This window comes from Platichthys flesus, chromosome 16 (genome assembly GCF_949316205.1).
Source record: "Platichthys flesus chromosome 16, fPlaFle2.1, whole genome shotgun sequence".
NCBI lineage: Eukaryota > Metazoa > Chordata > Actinopteri > Pleuronectiformes > Pleuronectidae > Platichthys > Platichthys flesus.
The window spans coordinates 2,791,813-2,806,544 of NC_084960.1; the positions used below are offsets into that span (position 1 = coordinate 2,791,813).

General features: G+C 48.6%; 1 protein-coding gene across 2 annotated transcripts; it reads right to left on the minus strand.

Moving 5' to 3' along the window:
* Positions 1 to 384: 384 nt before the first annotated feature.
* Positions 385 to 14,388, minus strand: tcf20 (transcription factor 20). 2 transcript variants are annotated; one of them, XM_062407664.1, is made up of 6 exons: positions 13,881 to 14,388; positions 3,135 to 11,371; positions 2,816 to 2,909; positions 2,655 to 2,704; positions 2,432 to 2,532; positions 385 to 1,991 (listed from the first exon to the last, which is right to left on the minus strand). In XM_062407664.1, exons 2-5 carry the CDS (start codon positions 10,203 to 10,205, stop codon positions 2,473 to 2,475), a joined length of 7,275 nt encoding a protein of 2,424 aa, XP_062263648.1. In that variant the 5' UTR covers positions 10,206 to 11,371; positions 13,881 to 14,388; the 3' UTR covers positions 385 to 1,991; positions 2,432 to 2,472. The 2 variants fall into 2 exon arrangements, with proteins under 2 accessions (XP_062263648.1, XP_062263647.1); XM_062407663.1 differs by having other exon boundaries at positions 2,641 to 2,704; positions 13,881 to 14,387.
* Between the last annotated feature and the right edge of the window lie 344 nt (positions 14,389 to 14,732).

A 14,732-nucleotide genomic window follows, 5' to 3' on the forward strand; every position in this document is an offset into this window, starting at 1 on the left:
TATTTTGAGCCATTGTAGCACAATATATTAAACTCTGGTCGATAACAAGAAGCAACCAGCAGCTTCATTTTTGCATAAAATCTTCCCTGATCATGTAAATACCAGTATGAAAAATCCGCTTTCATTGTTTACGACCGTCAAACTTTCATCATCTATTTAAAATCTGAAAATTAGGTTATAACTTTTCCATTTTTATATTAATGCCGTTCACAGTTTGTTTATCTAAAGACACGTTGAGCTGGTCCAATGTCTTGATGGAGAATGGAGAGAGTGTTGCACACGTGAAGGTAAAAGCTGAATGAGTGTAGGAATAGAGAGCGGGGGGGGGGTATCAACCAGTGAAAGTAACAAAGACGTGTCTCAGTAATAAGCAGAGGAGCATAGTTGAAGCATTTTTTAAGTGTATTCATATTTCATATACATATTGACAGGTTTCTAATACAGCATGGTTCTGATAGTGTAACTGTCTTCTTCTCAGTTTGACTTTTTTTTTTTTTTTTTACAAGAATAACAATAAAAAATGATAAAGACAACACCATGTACGACTCACTTCTGAATTTTATGGCAATGCTTCTTCTGAATGGATTTTGCATCTCCCGATCATATCGCTGCTCAAGGATGAAACCATCCTGAAGTACTTGGTTTGGTTCGGCTCGCTCCCCCCACCCACCCCACCCCATCCCCCCAATGGCCAGGACAGTCAGCCAATCACAACCACTCGCGTGACACCTTCTCCAAAGTTTTATAGTTCCATACGATGTTTTTCATCGCTGTGCGGGGGGGAACCGACACCCCGTCAGTCAAACAGAACTTCCTATGTAGAACATACGAAACCAGTGCTCCCAGCACAAAGTCCCACAGCAATGAAAAGAGTTCCGTGTCCCGTCCTTCATCTTCTTCCAGTCAGCACGGTTAAAGATGGCAGACACGCATTAGTCCGTAGTGTTATCTCCTCCTCCTCTGTTCTGACCTCCTCTTTGCACATTACAAACATTTTTGTACTTGAAAAATAAGACTGTCCATCTGATTTCTCATGAATACTATCTGTACCGTAAAAACCCCAGTGATGAAAAATAAGAACACTTTTCAAAAGGACCAAAATGGAATCAAAGACCCAGATATCGGCATATTTTTCAGTTTCTCTCTCTCGCTCTCACACACACACACACACACACTCTGTCTCACTCATACACGTGACTTTGAAAGGCAACAGATGTCCGTTTCTCCAAGGCAATAATGTCTTTGTGGCAAACTCGACCCTGACAATCCAGACCATAACACTCTGGATCCTCCCTCTCCAGGAATGGGAAAACAAAATTAAAAAAAGTATGCGTTGACTGAATAAAGAGTGAGATACATCCATTTCATTTTCATGAGTAAATACTAACGAGGAAAATAATAATGAGGACTAAAATAATAACTGTGGCCGTCCTGATATCATAAGATAAAATACTACTTGCGAGAGGATACATTTGCTGTTCTGGGTTCGACGCCCAGCTTGCTCCCAATATGCGTCTCCAAAGGAAACAGAACAATAAAACAAACCTGGAAGAAAATGAAAAGGTAAATGATGATACAAAGGATGAAAAAGAAATGTTTAACACTTGTGACGGTGTCTGAGGAAAAATCAAAGTGAGCCCGGGGAGGAAGCGTTTCTGTTCTTCTGGAAAGTAAAGTTCCTTTTGTTCCTCCGTCAGTCCTGACATCTCATTTTATTCCACTTCCATCTGTGAATTTTTTTATGTTGCTTGCAGCTCTGCTCCCGTACGTTGCATGTCCACGTTTTTTTTCTTTTTTTTCTGCTTTAAAGTAAAGAGCAATAATTCCCCAACCCCCCCCATTGTCTAAAATGTAAATAATGCTGATTCCCGTAGAGAAATTGTACATTCCCTTTTGTTGTTCTCCATCACAGACGCCAGTTCTGTCCTTTCACATTCAGGGGGGGCTGCTTCACAAACAAGATTCTCAAGTCTTCTTTTGTCCAAACTAACCTGAGAAAGGAAAACACAGACACACAGGAAGTGAGACTCATCACCAACTTTAGATCACAGTCTTCAGCCCGAGCAGGAATAAACATTCTGTTCATTAGTGGAGAGGCCTGTAGTTGAGGCCTGAAAACTCATTTCCGATTAGTTTCTACTTCAGTCAAAAGCAAAACAAACAGCTGTTACCAGTTAAATATTAGTTCTAGTCAGGAATCTACTGTTATGAGAGGAAAAGTTGGTTAATCCACCGCACAACAACATATTCTGATGTAAACCTCGAAGTTATAATTCCAAACTTATAATGAAATAAAATTCAACATGTTTTTGGTCGGGACAGACTGCATGAAAGACTTTATCATGTGGGGAACAGTGAATCATTTCATAAACAAATTAAACACACACACACAGACACACACGCACACACACACAGCTGAGTGTGAACTTACAGCTCCCGGACTCTTGTGTCTCCTCTTCCTCTCCGTCTCTCTCAGCCTCTCTCTGACTGCTCCAGGTAAACTGACTTGGCGGGCCGGATGCTCTGGGTAGACTGAGGAAAGAGAGAGAATTCACTTGTTGAGCTGCTTGTTTGTGTTTGACAGGGAGACGGGATTTCACACTGACTGAAAATGTCCTCAGAAATATAGTGGAAACCAACCTCTCCTTCTTTACCTTGTGCTTCGGACACCGCAGGGAGTAGTTATCTTCATTCAGAGAGCAATCTGGACGGAGGAGAGGAACTTTCAACACTGCACAGATTCCCACACAGATTCTAAACACAATATTACTGTTTTTACACCGACTCACAACTTGTATTCAATGCATCCACTCACCTGCTTCGATTGCACACATGTAATGATAGCGCAGTGTGCAGCCTTTGCTGTGGCAGCCCAGCGTTGAGCCGACCATCTCACAGTAAGAGCAGCTCTGAGCACAGAGACGGCAAAAAGAAAGAAATCAATACAACTCAAAACTGTGCAAGACAGTGGAGAGCCTGGAAAAATGGTAAAAATCAATAAACACATAACTTCTGTTAAAGCACAGACCTCTCTGCGTAGCACCGTGATTCACAAACTGCCTTTCAAAACACGCCACGACAGAAATAAACTGCAAACATGAAGTCATCCCATAACAGAAAAAAAAGACACTCACTGTTTCTCTGGCGCCATCTAGTGCCTCCTGCAGGCCATAGAGCCTCCCATTGACCAGGTACACTCCACTGGTCCAGACTATGCAACATTCGTGGACCCACAGCTCCTCCGGGTCCAGGGGCATCTGAGGGAGCTGGGCGAGCTGTGCCAACGGTCCCAGGGAGTCCAGGGCCGGCGGAGGGGGCTGGAAGGGCAGAGACGCCTTGCTGTTGGACGGCACCATCCTGGGAGAGTCCTCGCTGGATTTGTGCCTCCTCTTGAAGCGGGGGTGCGAGGTCAGCTTTCTGTGTTGAGGTCGCTGCAGAGCTTCGTCGGGCGGCGGCTGCAGCTGTTTCTGCACCTGCTGCGGGTCGGTCTCAAGGTCCAGCTCTCTCTTGAGCTGGGGAATAGGTCGGGTATCTGGATTCATGTCCCAGGTTAGAAATTTTGTTTTACTGGTTGTGGTGGTGGTGGTAGCGGAGGAGTAGGAGGAGGAGGAAGAGGAGGAGCAGGAGTAGGAGGAGGCGGCGTTACTGAGCTTTCCAGCCACGTGCATCATCATGTCCTCTCTTCCAGCAGGGGAGGCAGTTCTGACTGGAGTGCTGAGGGACGCTGGGTTCGAGTCGAGGCTGATGGTGTAGTCGCTCTCAGTTACAGGCTTGGGAAACTGAGCCTCTGGTGTTTGTGAGTCTTGGATCGTGCTCAGATAATTTGAGCTCATGTCTGGATTTGCTCCTGTTTTGTTTGTGCCTGTGGTGGCTTGACCCTGTCTGACCTGAGGCTGGTTCTTAGGGAGCTTTGCAGCGTACTCAGCCCGGTAGAAAGGCCCGTAGAGATCTCCGAGGTGTTTGTAATTTGCCCATTTCTGACACAGGCAACAGAGCAGGCGTCCGGAGTGATCGGTCTCTGTCATCACGGGGCCTGAAACAACAAAGCCAGAAGGAGGAAGGGCTTTTCCTGACTGAAGTGTCGTTTCCTCCTCGTCTGACGACCTTCTCTCAGATTCTTTGTCTCTCTTAGATACATGGGAGGACAGAGCTGAGGTCAGGAGACAATCAAGTCCACTGCCGCCTGCTTTCCCTGCGGCAGCACTTCGCTCCCCTTTCATCTTCTCCTCCTCAGCATTAACGATGGTGCACACCGCCCCAATCTCTGGAACTTTATTCTCCACGTGTATGTGTGGAGCAAACGGGCCTTTTCTGTTTGAATCTGTGAAGGCTCTGCCCCCTCCTGCCCCTGAAGGTGTATCCGGGTCATCTTTGGCCACTGATGGTGCCGCCGCTGCCCCCCCTCTTCTCCTCCTCCTCTGTCTCCCTCTTGCTTCCAGGGGCCCGTCTTCGTCTTTGACGCCTCGGCGTCTCCGTCTCACAGGTTTGACCTCAGTCTCTGGCTGTGTGTCCTCACTCTCCACATCCACTTTCACTACCTGGGTTAAAACTGGGGGGTCGAGTGGGGGGGTGATTTTATCATCTGACAGCGGATGCTCTGCAGGGGCTGGTGTGCTGCTGGGACTCAGCTCTGTCTGTGGAGCTGAAGCAGCACCTGTAGAAGGAGTGGGGGAGGATGGAGCAGTACTCAGTGCTGTGTTCGGTGTCTGGCCTTGAGATTGGCCCTGGGTCGGGAGTCCGGCCTGGTTCTGGGCCCGTTTCTGTTTGTTCACACTCCCTACGGGCCGGCCCTTCTTTTTGCCAGATGGGAAATAGCCTTTGGGCACAAGACTATCCGAGTTCTTAGAATCTGGAGACAGACTGGACCTCCCAGAGGACATCTGATGTCTGCTCAGCATATGTCCTTGACCCTGGCTGTGATGGGGCGGGGTGGTTCCGTAGTAGTCACTTCCAGGATAATCATCGAATCCCATGCCAGATTCTTGAAGTTTCTGTCGGAGAAGATTAGCCGCAGATTGCTCTCCTCGTCTTGTCTCGAGCTCCTGGTAAGTGTTGGTGAAATGCTGAATATCTGATAGGGCTGAGGAGGACGGAGGTGGCGAACCCTGGACTGGACGAGGAAGAGGAGGAGGAGGGGGCAAAGGTCCGAGCAAGGCATAGTCCTCCTTGTCATCAGATGCTGAGGCCACAGAAGACCCCAATCCAAAGTCAAAGTCTTGTTGTTTGAGGGCCTGGGATGTCTGAAGGGGATCACATGGATAAGCAGATGGAGGTAAAGGTCCGGTCTCATCAACTCCTCTGAAGGGATTAATGTTGTTTAATGAGTGACTGTCATCCATGTAACTATCATTCCCTCCTGTGACTCTGGGGAAGTGTACTAGGTCTTGGTCCTGTGAATCATTGAATGCATCTGAGTGAGAGAATCCTGGGTAATGATTCGACTCATCCTCAACATGGCCGCCTGGCTTTTTAATATTTGGTGTGATTTTCTGCACGATTGCCTCTAGTTTCAAACCCCTTCCTTTCTTGGGAGGCAAAACCTTGGTATTAGCACTTGATGGAGATTGGGGCTGTGAGTACGTGTTCTCTCCGGACATGGGCGATGACAGCCTGGGACACGGGATATCTGAACCGGTGGAGTCCTCTTCATTGTGGTGGCTTGACTCAGAGTGAGCCCCAGGGGAGTGATGTGAATTTGTGGCAGCTCTCTGCTGGGTCACATCCTGGAGCTGCCTCTTGGCGGGAATTGGAGAGATAAAAGAACGAACCCTCCTCCTCAATATCAGTGGATTCGTGTCTCCGGAACCACCAGCTTTAGACTGACGCACCTTCGGGGGCCCGGAGTTCATGTCGGCAGGTGGCTTAGCAGGGTTGGATGGAGGAGGGGGGCCGGGGTGCTTGGCTTCCCCTGTGGCTCCTCTGGGGACCTCGGGCTCAGCAGCATTTTGGCCATGTATCATCTGTGGGGGAGCAGGGCCATGTGAGGCTACTGGAGGAGGGGGAGGGGGCGGCTGTGTTCTGTAGAAGGCCTCTCCCTCCATCATCCTCGGGCCTTCTCTTCCAGGGTGCGCCGACTCCCACATTTTCATATCAAAGTAGGCGCCTTGATGATGCAGCGAAGTTTTGGCTGCGTGTTGTTCACCAGGCATGTCAGTTTGAGGGATCATCCTCTGTCTCTGCTCTGATTGGCCGACCTTGTGTCTTCCTGGGGAGGAACCAGGCTGCATCATCAACTCCTTGGATGACCTGTTCATGGCTTTCACCCAGTCACTCATCTCATGCGGGTGATGAGGGAGACGAGGGTGAGGATACATTTGAAGCTTATTTGTGGACTGAGCCTGGTGGGCTAAGTTGTGGTACGGATGGTGGGAGGGGAAATGGGGATTGCCGCGGGGCATCGTATTGCCTTCTCTCGTTTCCCCATATCTATAACCAGGAAAACTGCTGCCGCTGCCAGCTGATAAATCAACACTGTGAAGATAGGACTGATGCCTTGAGGGTGACGCTAAAGGATTAGTGCCCATGGGGTGAGAAGGCACGGGGGACATGTCCACATTACCACGCCTATAGGGGTCAGCATTCATGACCACAGATGAATGGACAGACTTGGGATGATACTCCATATCTGCCTCGTTTGCTCCACCTCTGCCATGACGATCAGTTTGTAAATTTACAATGTCTGGACCAGGGTCTTTTGATATTGTTTCCATTTTCATCACTTGTTTCTCTCCCGTGTCTCTTTTACTCAGATCAGGGGCTGCTGCTGGAGAGGAAAATGGCTGTTGGATCACAGAGGCTCCAATCTGACTTTTCTCTCTCTCTCGGTCACTCTCCCTGTCCCTCTCTGGAGTACCGCGCCGGTTTGGCGACACATCACAGATGACGGAGCGCCGCTCTGATGGGGCCAATATGGAGCCTGATGACTTTTGAGACTCACTTTGACCAATGGTGCCAGTTAGCGGCTCTGGCTCTTGCAAAAGGAGCTCCTGAACAGCAGATGATGGAGTGGACACATTAGATAACACTTTTCTCTGTGGCAGGGAGTAGTCAGCTAAGTTGATGTGTTTGGGTGGGCGTTGCTGGGACTCTGTAGCCTGTTGTAAATGACTCTGGGACACACCTAATTCCAGTTTGTCAGCATTTTGCAAAATGTTAGCAGTGGACACCTCTGACTTCACTGCAATCTGTGGATCCGTGGTGAAATCCTGCTCACTTCCATGCCTCAGGCTCAGATGTGTGGGCTTTCCAGCCTCTGTTCCTCCACCCTGCATCCTCATGTTTTCATACGGGGTTCTGCCTTGAATGTGTTGTTGAGCTTGGAGATGGGCAGGAAATGCCTGCTCTGGTCTGCCATAACGTCGATCTAAATTATAACCTTGAAGGACTTCTTGTAAAAGGCTGGGAAACTGCTGCATTTGAGAATTATCCTCGTGAACTTTACCTCCTGCCCCTTGCCCTCGCTTCACCAAAGCCTCAGCTACAGAACCAGACTGAGATTGTTGGTAGCCTAAGTATCTGGAATTTGATTCCATTACACTCGCAGCACCAGCCCTCCCTCTCTTTTTCACTGACAAATCTGAGCCATATGTCGATTCTGGGTAGCCATATTTATGTGAGGCAGACTGGGGGGGATTCTGAGGCCGTCCAAAATTTGATTTCTGTGATGAATACAGACTGAGATCTATTCCCTCCTCTCCATTATGGCTGCTTGACTCTCTTAGGTAAGAGTGTGACTGTTTCTCTTCCCCACAGTTGTCTTGGGGGTGCTTGGTTTTTTCACTGTGACTTCCCTCAGATCGAGCTGAAACAATCACTCCAACACCACTTAGCTGTTCTTCTGAAATGTGCTTCTCTTCCCTCTCACTATTGTGTAATCTGGATGCAGTGTGCAACTTATTTTCTTTGTCCTGCCCATTTTGTGTGTTTTCTACATCTCGCTGCATCTGGCTACTGCCTCTCTCTCTTTTTTCAACTACGCCTTCACTTTCGTTTTTGATTACTTCATTTTTAACCTCTGTTGTTTTCTTGCGACCACCTCTGTTGTCGTTATACGTTAAAACAGGTTCTGAGACACAGTTTGGCGGGGGAGGAGGAATGCTGGAGGAGGGGGACGAGGAAACTGGAGGCGTTGAATGTGAAATCGGGCCAGCGTCTGATGACTGACAGCCCAAGGATGGAGATGATGACAAGGAGGGAACACGAGCTTCATTTGCTTTTAGCTCGGAAACACGCTGCTCTTTTGCCAGTGAATCTGAGACTGTTTTAGCAATTGCTGCTTGTACAGACTGTGGTTGGGTTTGATTCTGAGGTGGAGGATGATAGCCTGTTGTTTCGGATCCACTGCTTGCACCACTCATCTGTCTCACTCTGCCGTGTTCCCCCTCAGAAAACTGTTCCTCGCGCTCCACCTTGGTCCCTGATGAGCCTCCTACTGACATGAATGAGGAGTCTTCATCTGCGCCAGCATCTAAACTGGCACCATCAGCACTTCCATCTTTGACCGTGCTTGTACTTGAGGCTGCACTTGCATTTCGACTCCTAGGATGTGAGTGGGGCATGTTGTGTAAAGCCTGTTGCATCGGTCCAGCTTCTCTCTTCTTGTGTGAAAGTACGGTGTCAGTGAGGAGCATGTGCTGAACTGTGTTTGGTAAATTGGCTACTTGTGAGCTCAAGGCATTAAGACTATTCAGGCCGGCGTCCTGCATCTTATCAAGCAGAGAAGATGAATAAACAGAGGATGCTTCCTCTCGGGATCCAATTCCTGCTCCTAGACCTGTTTTGCTGCGACCTGCAACTGAACTCATGCTGTGAGCTTTATGACTGCCGCTGCTTCCACAACTACTGATGCTGCTATTTGAGTTAGGAGTGGGACTTAACTGTGGCATAGTCTGCAGTAATCTGCCATGACCATGGCTGCTACGGGGGTTTGATGGAGGAGGTTGTGAAGGACCATGACCTGAGGGGTTTCCATGTGCCTCTGATACACCCATCAAAGGGGAAGGAGAGGAGCTACAGCTGGGAGAATGAACTGCTGAGGCAGCGGGAGAGGGGTTCGATATCGGGCTGAAGTTTTGGTTGATTTGAGTTTGCTGAGCGTTGGGGTGCATTGGGGATTTGGCTATTTCTTGAGATGCTGCTTGAGGTATACTGGGATTGGAGGGTTGTTTAGCATACACAGACCCTGGAGACAGGCCCTGGTGCTGCATCTTGAGAGAGTTGTCGTAACCGACCCCTAAATTGTGCTGCGAGTTGCGGTGCTGTAGTGTGGACTGCTTGTGAAGAGAATGCGTCTGTGGGGAATATCCAGGATAACTTGAAGCATGGTAGCTCTGCTGAACATTCTCCATTGGCCCCACATTGTTAGCAGCAACTGAACTGGAGACCGAGTTTGAAGTGGGGTTGACACTGGGAGAGCTGTTGACTTTGGGATCAAATCCAGTGCTCGCAGCCCCATCAAGATATCTCTGCGGCGGAGGGCTGTACATTCCTGATGACCCCCTGGATGCTCCACTCTGTGGCGAGTAGTGTGCGTACTGTGGGGTCATTCTGTGCCCAGAGAGGGGGTAGCTCCGATGCTGCTGTCCATGGTGGACAGCTGGGAAGGTTTGCCCATGCTGCCGGTGCTGCATCTGAGAGACGGACACTGACTGCATTGCAGGGTTCTGGTTCATATTGTACTGCTGGGTAGGAGAGAAGGCTCCAGGACCAGCACCTCCACCAGAACCAGCACTAGAGCCGTATTCTACTGGATACGGTGACATCAGGCCAGATGATGGGGCAGAGCCAGATCCAGCGTGTCGGTACTGGTGAGGTACATGTCCTTCAATATTAGGGTAACCAAAGCCTGCCCCGTAACCAATACCTCCCCTTCTCTGCCTCTCCTTCCCGCCCATTGAAAAATAATAGTCCATGGCATCCTTCCTGTAAGGGTTGGTACTATTGCCACTGTGAATGTTACCCTGTGTTGGCGGTTGCTCCACAGCTGCTCTGTTTCTAGCACTGTAAGCGAGCATGTGGCTGGCTTGACTGGGGTGGTGATGGCCTCTGAGCAGGCTCTGTTGCTGCATGCCTGCATACTCGTCTGTCATCCTTGGGGAGATCTGGGGTTCTGCTGGCTGAGGGGGATACGGGGGTCCGCCTCCACCCCTCCCACTGAACCCATGGGGGAGAGAAGTAGGAGCTGGACTGTTCGGAAAATTCTGCATTTTCTTTTTTTTTTTTTGGTTTTATGGAATAAAAAAAAACTGAAATATCTGTCACTGTCTATATCAGGGAATGTTTCTGATCAGAAACTGGAAGGCTTATGGCAGTAACCATAAATGACAAAGAGAGAGTCTCTGGCCTGGCAGTAAAACAAGGAAATGCTTTTGAAATCCACCAAAGAGCTGCAGCAGATATCACAGATGCTGTAATCCCTTTTGTTGTTGCGGAGAGTTCCCGGGAGGTTGAATAGATGATTTTATCAATATAGAAAAAGGTAAAAATCTTTCTTCTTCAAGGTGGTGGTTCCTTTTTGCTTAAAAATGTTTACATACAGGAGGGTCTTAAAGAAAGATATGCGTAGTGAAGCAGGTTTCTACTGCAGAGGAGTCCAAGATCAAAAGAATGCAGTCATTCCCATGGCGTTGAGACAGTTTGGCACTAAGCAGGCAACAATATCACGGACAACTGACACACCAGCGAGAGAGATGTGCTTCGAATGTCTTTACATGAACACACACTCCGCTGTTACAACAGCTCAAGCAAAGCAGAGCTACGTTTGGATCAAACCGAGTTAAAATCCAATAGCATCTTGAATGAAAAACAGAAATCTATTGAGGCTGTGTTCCGTCAGAGCGATCTTTCAGTTTGTCCACGTGTGTGACCGGACCCACCGCTGTGTGAGCCTGCAGTACCAGAATCAAGAGGTCTGGATACAGACCCTCACTGAACGCTCCCGGAGGCAAGCACTCCATTGATATTCTCATTAACTGGTGGATGCAGAGTCTAATTCTTTCACAGAGGTTTTTTTTTTCTTGGTCATTCCCTCTTAAATAACATTTTCTCGTTAGTTATTTTGCTGCTGCATGCGTGCACCTGGACTGGAGAGGTCGTTGGTCCCTATTCAGAGATCGTTCTGCTCCTCAGATTCTTCTTGGTGCACTCCTGTACCTTCAGCACGAAGCGGTCTTACCTTTGTTTTGTTTTTCTGTGTCAACCATAATATAATTCTAGCAAGTTCCATGGCAACAATTGTCCAAAAGGAGAGTAATCCATTTATTCCTCTTCAAGCTGAGTCGGTTCAAGCTCAGTTCTCTCTCTCTTTCTCGTCCGTATTTCCATGCGGATACGTTCGTTCTCCGGGAGGCACCGACCAGAAGCCTTCGCAACTCTGCAATCACAAAAGATGAATTAGAAATTTTGCTTTGCAAAGATAAAAAGGCCTTTTTTGTTTATCATACATTTTGCTTAAGCTCTGTCGTCCTTGCTAAATAATTATCAAGAGAAATGAGCCGTAGTTTAAAATGTCTTTTGGAATAAAGACAGTTTTAATGGTCCATTTTTTTTTCTATTCATCAAATTGATTTAAACATTTCAGTCATAAACGTGACATATTTACCAATGCCGCTTCAAACCAAATTAACACAATTACTATTTAATCTTTGTTCAGGCCTTCATTTCAGTTCTAAATTACTGCAGCTGCTCTCGCTGCAAAAAAAAAAGAGTATTAAATCTGCCTTTCAGTGCACCAGTCTTTACTGCGACATCAAAATAATCACACAGGTCGATCACAGATACATAAACCAAACCAATAATGACGTTAACAATCCTCACTACTCAAGTCCCTCCTCGCTTCACTACCTTGAGAGGTTTGCTGGCCTCATCTCAACACTCCTCTTTTAATATGCACCGTGAGCATAGCCTTTACTGCGTTCGGCCCTTTCACAATACAAGCCCACGCTGCCTCTTCTGACTGATAACGATGACGGAGAGAGAAGAGGGCTGGCAGCGGCACCAGAGCAGACAAGGTCCCAAACACTTCCTCTCTTGTAAACAAACAAACAACCATGTGGAGCCGACACAGAGCATCGGCATCTCCCGCCTCTTTTTACAATCAGACTAAACCGTTAACTTAAAGGAGCATTTAACTTGTTTTAATGGTCTTTAATTGTTACGGGTGTCACTTAAAAGGGGATGATGGCAGCTTTATGAGGTCAGAGCCCATAATTAGCATGTGTGACACAAGCCTCTATTGTCTGCTTCATAAACACTGTAAAGTGGTTAATGACACGACAACAACTTTGGGAGACGGGTCTTTTTATGTAGAAGTAATCTGAGCCACAATGTTTATGATTATTCTATTTTGGGACAAGACGGTGAACGTTCCTGTGTACAATTTAAGGTCTTTGGCACAATTTAAGTTACCAACTACCAGTTGAGGTTTAGGGACATGACCTCAGTTGCGGAACTTGGCGTCATTGAGTGTTTTAAGCCTCGTGCTCTGGCCGAACTTGAGGGTGAGCTGAGGATAAAGGTAAATCTGGCTCATATGAAAGTAATACAATTACCATGTGGCCGCTCAGTGGATCAGACATAATTACCTCTATTTCTTTTTTACACTAAACAATGTCCCCTTTAATAATGTAGCACAAAATGGAGAATAGCCCTTGTATGTTCAACAGCACTAATTAATCCAGATGTTAGTGACCAGCAGTGGATGTTAGGGACATGTCTTCAGCGTCATCAAGTGTGTGAGGGCTTGTGATCAATGATACAGGCTGAACTTGAGTCTGAAGGTGAATCTGACTGTTTATTTTAAAAGACAAAGAGGTAAATAGCCAATGTCCTCTTTTAGAACACAGAACAAGATGGAGAACATCCCCTGTAGATTCTTCTGTACTAATGAAAGCCTACCACCAGATGTTAACAGATGTCAGGGACGTGTCTGCAGTTGTGTCCCTTAGCCTCCTCGCAGCTACCTGTGTTGTTAGCATCAACCCTGTGTTATTTATCATGTGTATTGAGTGTTTTTCTATAAGTGAGAGTGACGAGCATCTGGATGAGAAGACCCAGACCAGGACTGGGAGCACAACACAAACCAGTAAGACCTCACACCTCGCGAGCTGGTCCCAGTCAGAGGAATGTACTGGGGATGCACAGGACACAATTAATCTCCATCAGTGCGTGAGCCTCGGATCCTGATGCCTGATTAATCACTGCAGCTCACTGTGCAGCGGTGGAGGGGATCTGACTCGATGCAGCTTGTGTGTCCGCGGCACGGAGCCTTTTCTCCCGCAGCCAACACGAGAGGCTCCGGTTCGTTTTCTCCTCATCTGTCACGGAACACAACAACACCGGGGCTTCTGTACAATAGCCCCAGCAGCTACATTTAGCGTGTAGCATACGCAATATCACAGTTAGCTCCGTGCTGCTGTTAGCTTGTGGGGTTTAGCGTTAGCACCCCTCCACAAAAAAAACACACAACACCAGCACTACCTCCACCCGACGTACTGCTAATTAAAAATGCCAGCTAGTTGGGGGTTAGCTAGCCAGGCTAGTTAGCATCTTAGCTGGGGAAGCTAATTTGCAGGTACTTCATGACAACGTAGCTCCGGCGGGCTAAAGGCAGCGGGCAGCTACCGAAGCGGGGTGATTAGGTACAGATGTTCCCCCCCTCGGACATGCACCGGGGCAGCGGGGGGGGGGGGGGGGGGCACGGCGGGGTTAGCTAGCCTCGGTACCTAGCTCCCCAGCGCCGCATCTGAAAAAACTCATCATCACGCAGTCTGGATAAATAATTTTTTCCTGCGTTGAATAAGCGGCTAGCGATCGGCGGGGAGCGGCGGCGGTGCGGAGGGGAGATCCGGGGGAGGGGGGGGCAGGCTAGCTAACACACGTACCTGACACCGTCGCGACACAAGGCCCCGTCGAGGAGCCGCGTTCCTGTGACAAGCCCAGCCGCCTCGGGTGCAGCGCTCCGCCGCCTTTTCTCCCCCGTCTTCAGCCCTCCTGCGTCCAGACAACCGCGGAGCAGCGGCGGCGGCGAAGGGAGGAGGAGGAGGGGGCCCGTCACGACACTCGGATCCCGGGGCCTTTCTTCTCCGATTCCCCCCTCTCTCTCGCTTCTCGTCTCTATTGTCCCTCACCTCCAGAAAATGATGGGAGCGGAGCGGCGCGATCGGGGGGAGCCTGTGGGTCCCGTCAGCGGTGAGGTCCACACACACCCCCGCCCCCCTCCTCACCCTCCGGTTCCCTCACCCTCACACACACACACTCACACAGACACACACACACAGCTGAGGTGATCCCACAGATCTCCCGCTGGAAACCACTCACAATCCGCTGCGGTCACTGGCTCACATGTGTCTTCATCTGCAGCTCGACCTCCTCGTTCCACTACTGTTTTTCTTCTTCTTCTTCTTTGCAACACACATACACACACACATATACACACACACACAGGGAGAGAGAGAGAGAGACCGCCTTGAAAATGCACACACACTCATATTCCTGCACCCCCTCCTCCTCTCTCTCCATCACATCCCTCCATCTCCCCCTCCCTCTCCCTTTCCCTCTCTCCCCCTTCAAGCTTTTGCAATTTCTCTCATTTTCACCTACATCTGCACAGGAGGAGAAGTCCACAGATTACAGAGGGGCTGTTGCAAATTGCAGTTTTCTCAATGCCTGCATTGGGCCGAGCCTTGGTGACACAGCCCCTTTGTTCTTATTCCATCCCTCCAGTGAAAGTGGAA